The sequence below is a fragment of the Aricia agestis genome, chromosome 9 (assembly GCF_905147365.1).
Source record: "Aricia agestis chromosome 9, ilAriAges1.1, whole genome shotgun sequence".
In the NCBI taxonomy this organism is placed as follows: Eukaryota; Metazoa; Arthropoda; class Insecta; order Lepidoptera; family Lycaenidae; genus Aricia; species Aricia agestis.
Window position 1 is genome coordinate 4,691,626 of NC_056414.1, and position 7,868 is coordinate 4,699,493.

The following is a 7,868-nucleotide window of genomic DNA, read 5'->3' on the forward strand; positions in this document are numbered from 1 at the left end:
TGCTAGAGGCTAGAGCCTCATAAATGGGATAGATCATAGAATGCAGATTATGATTCTGAATGTTGCCTGAAGTAATATTGGTTTTGGACTTTGGTTCCGTAAAAAAATTACAAAAAAATTGATGTAAACAATGGAAATACAACTACTGGCATACTTAATTCAGAATCAAATGTTTTTTTGAATTCAACCTCATTCACAAATCACAGAATGCAGTGGTCCTCAAATTCACCGATGTAATGTTATGGATCACGTGGCTCCATCAATGGTGGTTGTGGAGGAGTACCGCCAAGTTTTAGTGTAAGTATAGAAGCTGCGTTGCTACCATTTTATGACGCAGCGAGTCCCACATACCCGCGGTAGAATACCTCATCCTACGCGGGATGCGATCTGCGGAACGGTATTTTCTTGGCGTAAAAAAGTTGTAAATTGTACACTCAACTTCAGCCCGCGCGTTTTTTGGCCACCCAGCGGCCAGCGCCAGCTCTATAAGGCGAGATTACTATTTACTAAGAAACAATGTGAGGTCATTGACTTCTAATCTTTGGCACGAGTTGTCACACAGACGATCACTGGTCGATAAAAACATAATGATTGTGCTTTAAAAGTTCAGATACATCAAACTTGATAGTCTGTAGTTGGAACTTCAAGGTCGACAATGCAAAATATTGTAAAACTAGCTGTTGCCCGCGACTACGTGGACTTTAGTTTAGGGTTGCTGAGGATTCCTCTTCCGCTTCCTCATAATGAGGAAGTTCCGCAATATTTTGGGTTCCTCAACCGTTACCGCATCCTCATAAATAAAAATAAAAAAATCCTCTTCCGCTATCGCTTCCTCAAAATTTTAGAGGAATTTATGAGGAATTTCACTGCGCATGCGCGTCGCGTATCCAATCATGGCAACGCACACGCCAGAGCCAGAGAATTCACTCATCTTTATTTTTGTGTGCGTGTGTTGTGTATGTTACTGAACTCCTCTTTAATTGCTGAACCGATTTTGATGATTCTTAATTTTGTGTTTTGAGAATGGTTTAGACTTTAGATTCATATAGTTTGGTCCACTGGAAAATGCCCTTTTAATTTGAGGATACACCAGGGGCGAGAGAAAAGAACAGAAAATCTTCGATTCGTTGTTCACAAACAAATTAGTCCACAAAAAATACCCTATGATCCTTCACGTGGTCTACTTCTTATCTGTGCCAATTTTTTTTTTTTTAGTGAAATAAGGGGGCAAACGAGCAAACGGGTCACCTGATGGAAAGCAACTTCCGTCGCCCATGGACACTCGCAGCATCAGAGGAGCTGCAGGTGCGTTGCCGGCCTTTTAAGAGGGAATAGGGTAATAGGGGAGGGTAGGGAAAGGAAGGGAAGGGAATAGTTGAGGGTAGGGAAGGGAATAGGGTAGGGGTTAGGGGATTGGGCCTCCGGTAAACTCACTCACTCGGCGAAACACAGCGCAAGCGCTGTTTCACGCCGGTTTTCTGTGAGAACATGGTATTTATCCGGTCGAGCCGGCCCATTCGTGCCGAAGCATGGCTCTCCCACGTATAAATTACAAAATAACAATTTTGAATTACAAAATAACAAATAACAAAATAATAATTTTGCCCCGTTTTTTTCCACATTTTCCTCTATTTCTTCGTTCCTATTAGTCTTAGGGGGGTATTACATTATCATTTATATTGGATCATTTCTATGATCATATATAGGATCCAATATATAGGTATGATCATTTGATCATATTATCTGCGTATTACATTATCATATTTCATTGATCCTATTTTACGTCATATGTGGTTTCAGTAGCCAATGGAGAGCGCTGACAGGTATTGACGTCAGGGTTACTAGATCTCAGAGAATTCGATTTGTCAAAAGACATCGTCATTTTTAATATGGCTTGTTTTTTGTTATTTCAGCAAGATTATCCAAGTATATAATTAGAAAAATAATTACATTACATTATTTGAAACATATTAACGAACAAGAAATTAAAAACTCTTTTTTATATTAAATAACTGGCAACACCTATTTCTATGACCGTATTGGATCCAATCTCTCAGCAAATGTCAAAAATCTATGATCAAGGAAGAAATGAATCATATGTCTATATTACATTATCTAATATCATTGACTCAATGATCTCGGATCCAATATATGATAATCTAATATCCCCCTTAGTGTGATAAAATATAGCCTATAGCCTTTCGCGATAAATGGGCTATCTAACACTGAAAGAATTTTTCAAATCGGACCAGTAGTTTCTGAGATTAGCGCGTTCAAATAAGCCCTTTCAAATAATTTTCCCCGTTTTTTACACACTATCCTCTATTTCTTCGCTCCTATAAGTCTTCGCGTGATAAAATATAGCCTATAGCCTTCCTCGATAAATGGGCTATCTAACACTGAAAGAATTTTGGAAACGGGCCAGTAGTTCTCTCTTCTCTTTCAGTAGTTAACTCTTCCGCTTTATAATATTAGTATAGAGTATAGATATAGATTTATGCGTACACTGAGCACTCACTCATTCACCTAAAGGTTGAGGTTTATTTCGCGGAATATTGCTAAAAATAATAACAAACTAAATTTTAAGCTATGGATTTCCGCAAAGTAACGCCTGATTCTATTAATTATTTAAAATATTGTAATACAGAAGCAGTTGTAAACTAGACGCTGCAATGGATCTACTAGGTCACAGATTACTAAATATTTATGACTAGTAGTGTCCGACCGAAGGTCTATTTTTGGCCGAAGCCGAAGGTTTTTAATCTTAATCTCGACTCTCAGTAATTAATTTTGTTCAAAATTGTCTACAAGCTACAATGAATATTAAAATTATTTAAACTTCAATATTGAGGGTTTACAAAATGTAGGTAATTGTAGGAAAAAAAAATGTAGCTGACCAGCTCATTCCCAAATGTTTTTTATACATTTAACTAAGAGCAGACTAACAATAATTAGTGTATGTTCCATCTGATGGAAACTGGTTATCGTAATGCCTTGCGTCGTCTGCAACACCAGGGGTGCTACTGGTGCGTTGCCGCGTCAAGGGGTGTAATGAGGGGATGGGGGATATGTTTACAGCCCTCTCACTTACTGAACGAAGCATAGAAGCGGTAAAGCTACTATTCAATCAGAATTAGGCTACAACGCATCGTATTTTAGTTATTAGCCAAAAACCAAAAATGTAGACTTTTGTCACCCTCCCCTCACTCCTGCTCACCTCCTAGACTTAAGGTCTTTTAGTATGTTTTGTCCCTAAGCACCCTGAATATGTTCCAGCAGAAATCTCTTAGGTTCCCGCTCACGCATTCTACAACTACTTTATTGACTGTACTATTGTAAAAAATAATAATTTCTTTATTATTTCGCAAATAACAATAATTAGACCAATCAATCAGTCTTTGTTTTACTCGACTAGACTGAAACTAGACTAAAAAATAAAATAAACAAACAGTAACTTCTTAATAAAAAATTAAATGATTTATTAAGAAGTTATAGTGTTTGTTTATTGTATTTGACAGTGACTCCCAGCGCCCTCTCCATACACGACCGGTCCGTCGCGTCGCTCTCTCACGATTCACATTTCACACAGTCTTTCGTAACAGTTCGTTCAATTTTGACGGTTGCTCGGACCTTCGGCGAAATCTTCGGCTTCGGCCGGGTTTTAGGCCGAAGCCGAAGGTTCGCCGAAGATGGTTTTTTTGGCCGAAGGCTTCGGTCGCCGAAGCCGAAGCTTCGGTCGGACACTAATGACTAGGTACTGAAAGACTTTATGAATATAGTCATTGCAAAGTTATCACAAATACTGGATGTTTTGATGCAGCCGGGGTTACACTCACTAGGCACCATTGCATTCCAAGTAATAATAGTTATATTGTGCTAGTAGCGTTCTCTGCTCCGACCCTGTATAACCTTAGCACAAAAAATGGTTTATTAAAATTATTAATAATAAGTACATCGTTTAAGCTAGATCCCACAGCGTGCTAAAGAAAAATTAATGCATCCATACTTACTTAGATACTTCACGCCCAAACTGTAAGACCGATTTTGCTGAAATTTTATATCCAGGAAATTCTTTGAGTCCCGGGAAGGACATAGAATACCCCAGAAAATGAACGGTTTCTCGTGTGATAAACACAGGTCTGCAAGAAAGGAATTTAAACTTATTTCTTGCAGTCCTGTGAAATATTACTTACATGTTATAAGCATTAGACAAAAACTTTGTCTATGTGTCCGTAATTATTTGTTTCCTCTGCGACATCGTTTAAGGTAATTTGAGCAGATTATATAAAATGTGGAGACACGCCATCACAGTTTTGTGCTGCTCACATCAATCACAGAACATGTCGTCAGTGCCCATCTGTTTTCTTGTTTTAGGTAAGACTATTTTCATTTTAGGTATAATCGAGGAAATTGATTATTTAACTAAGCTTTATTATTGATTCTTTAACAGACCAACGTCATTTGTTCGGATCATGTCAATAATTATGGGCTGGGTTTGACGTAACGTGAACAAACTACGTATGACCCCCATCTGCCTAGGAATCCACTTATCTGATAGTATTAGGTACTATCAGATAAGTTGACTATTTTCATTAAACAACTATAAACGCAGTTTCTTATATCCTTAGTTGATTCTTCCATCATTACTTATTTTCTTTTCAAGAATCTTTTTAGTCATATTATGGATTTTAGATACTATTAAGACAGAACCCTATTGCCTAGACTTAGCTGTCTGTCCATCTGTCTGTTTCTACTAGGCTGGATTTTGCAGCTTTTAAGAAGTTTTCAAGGATGGAAAATTTGTGTTTCTGTATCACGCGACTCTAATAATATTATGCACCTAGACTATTTTTATTAAAATTAGTTTTAACTTTTAAGTAAAACACCAGACTCTAGTCACTTCTTTTAGCACTTACTACTTAGACTTCCAAAACTTAAGGTGTTTATGTGAATTATAATTATTTAACAAAAAATTAAAATGTATGAGTATTTTTAAAGTCATAAATATTATTTTAGCACTAACGAGCTCAGCAAGAGGTATATCATCCAAAGTAGACTTTGATGAAGAAGAACCAGCTGCTGATCTAAGCAAGGACAACGAGGATGTTGAAGTAAAACATACAATAGTCGTCTCAACTAAACTGAAGAACAATAATTACAGAGGACTCGTCAATGGTAAGCAAAAATTCAATAGGATAATATTATATTATTGCAATGTTTTCACGCTAGAGGCAGTACTCGTACTAGCATAGAGAGTAAACTAAAAGGTTTGTTCGACGTTTGACAATGTTTCTGTAAAGATCAAAGAGAATATAATCACTACGTTTTATAAAAATTCTGATATGACGTGTGCAGCATGTCGGATTTTGGTCGGTCATCTTAGTCTGCTCCGAGCTTTGTGAAGAATAAAATTATTGATAAGTTCTTAACAAATTGAGTGCGGTGTATAAATGAGGAGCTGGCGAACAAAACCGGACAAGTCCATCAGAGTGCGAAAGTATAATATTTAATATTTATTTTCGAATCGTCTTCTCTTGACCCATCTGCGTCAATCCGTTAATATTTTCGATTATAACCGGTTAAAAAGGCTTTAAAAAGTCAATTTACAAACAAAACCGGATTAATTCAGTAGTAGCAGTAGACGGTAGTAGTTGACACCATAGACTTATTTATATACTACTTAGTTGATACTAGTTTTTTAGCCATTGTGTATTTTTTTTCTCGCGGACTAATCCGGTTCTGTTCGCCAGCTCCTCAATTAATAGGTGGTACTATTCTATTTTTAAATTCTTAAACATGTTCTATTCTGTGTGAAGAGTTAGACAGTATAGGTACTGGCCGGTGCGACCTGACGTCTCGGTAGCCAATCAAATTTTGCCATGTCGTATTAGTCAGATCGTATATTTTCTAATCTGTGCACTGTGCAGATACTCTAGTGTGGTACTAAACATGATTTTGATAATTCAGGGGAAACCGGAGCTCTAACTTATAACATCGGCGAAAGAAATCCAAAGAAAACACCAAAAGATGACAGCGGTGAAGTGCCAGTAATAAAGGCTTTCAAATCAGCAGACACTACAGCAATAAGGACACCAGATACCAGACATAAGACGCCCGTGTACACCAACTATGTACCAACTAGTAGACACTTTAGAGATGAAATAGATCTGTACCCCAATCCACTCAATCAATGGAAACCGACGCCGCTGTACAAAAACGTCAACTATTGGAATACAGATAGAGACTATATTCCTCTGAACCGACCGGACTATGAGGTGCATAGGAGAATAAGTGAGGATACAGCAAGAGACTTCTACTGCAAGAAGTGTAGAGAGATGAATGGTTTCAGATGTCAGCCGAGAAACTCATGGATAACAGAAAGTACAACGCCGAAGATAAAACTAGATGGCAAAATAGCGAAATTAAACTAAAGGACATTGATGAGTTTACATTTACTTTAAATACACCTACTTAAATAAAAGAAAATATAAATAAACTAACAAGCGTGGCTTCCGCGATTGAGGACCCACATCCGGCATAGCAGGTAGAGCTGAGGTTTGGGATGGTAGATGAGGAATTGTATGCTGATGTGGTTGACAGCCACATCCATAGGATCTATACGGACGGCAGCAAGATTGAGGGCCGAGTCGGAGCCGCTCTCTCCGTATGGAAGGGTGTCGAAGTTCTTGAGATACAGCCTGGAAACAGACAGACGGACAGACAGCGAAGTCTTAGAAATAGCTGGGTCTCGTTTAATTCCATTTTGGGTACGGAACTCTAATAAAATAGTATCCATATTCCAGGGAATAATTATTTCTATATCGTTTTCCATAACAAAAGTTAAAAAAGTTACTCTTTTAGCGCTGCTACTTTCACTGTGAACATTATACAAGGAACTCTTTGTATAGAGTTCACCTTGATTTAGTAGCGCTAAACGAAACACTTTGTTTCGTTACACCAATGTCAAATGTGTGTATCAAAACAAAGTGATGACTGATGACTGATGAGTGATGAGTGATGACTGATGATACATTTGGGTAATCCCTCCAGCGCTATTCACAGCGAATTCTATACAATGGACACATTCATTTTTATAACGTTCTGTATAGAACATATACAAGATTGTCACGTTTAAGGCAAATATTATAATAATAATATATTTCCTTTAAAGCAACTACAGCCTTGAGTTAGAACAATGGTCGTTTTAATAATAATAATAATATGTATTATGTTGTGCATTGTGTCTGTACTTAAATTGTATGCCAGTAGCATCTAACTTGTTTGCGTATGATTCATAATCAATTTTGAATGGATTCGTCATAGTTTGATGTTTATCATTATGTTTTGCATGAAGGAATCAAAAACTGATCTTATTAGGATAATATTAAGTACTGCAATGTTTCGACGCTAGATGGCAGCATCAGCACAGAGGGCAAACAAAAAACATTATTCGACGTTTGATAACGATTCTGTCAATATTCTGATATGACGTCTGCTGTGCAGTGTCGGAGTACTATTATTTATATTCTGTGGCAGTGTGCACCACACGGATTTTGGTTGAAATACTTACTGTAGGTACAGTCTGTCAAGAAAGTAAAGAAATTAAAAAGTGGCAACATCGTAGTGTCATCCCTTTTTTCGTAGATTGATTTGAAAGGGATGACACTACGATGTTGCCACTTTTTAATTTCTTCACTTTCTTGACAGACTGTATGTGCTAGTAGCGCCCTGTGATATACCTTTGCCAGAGTAGACAGAATGATAGAGTATGCCGACTTAGAACTGATGTTGAAATTTTTAAATTTGACGTATTATGACGAAAATCGTCGCTAGGGTTGTTAACTTGTTACCTACGAATTTAAAACTAT

At 37.3% G+C, this 7,868-nt stretch overlaps 1 protein-coding gene across 1 annotated transcript; it reads left to right on the forward strand.

The window, feature by feature from the left end:
* The first annotated feature begins 4,331 nt into the window (after positions 1 to 4,331).
* LOC121730456 lies at positions 4,332 to 6,441 on the forward strand. Its single transcript, XM_042119494.1, has 3 exons — positions 4,332 to 4,374; positions 5,017 to 5,175; positions 5,968 to 6,441. Exons 1-3 carry the CDS (start codon positions 4,341 to 4,343, stop codon positions 6,429 to 6,431), a joined length of 657 nt encoding a protein of 218 aa, XP_041975428.1. The 5' UTR covers positions 4,332 to 4,340; the 3' UTR covers positions 6,432 to 6,441.
* The last annotated feature ends 1,427 nt before the right edge of the window (positions 6,442 to 7,868 follow it).

Excerpts from the sequence above, each read along its gene's own strand:
- LOC121730456 (XM_042119494.1), top strand. The coding sequence starts at position 4,341 with ATGTCGTCAGTGCCCATCTGTTTTCTTGTTTTAG. Across the intron at positions 4,375-5,016 it reads CATCTGTTTTCTTGTTTTAG|CACTAACGAGCTCAGCAAGA; the intron begins GTAAGACTATTT and ends ATATTATTTTAG. Across the intron at positions 5,176-5,967 it reads TTACAGAGGACTCGTCAATG|GGGAAACCGGAGCTCTAACT; the intron begins GTAAGCAAAAAT and ends TTGATAATTCAG.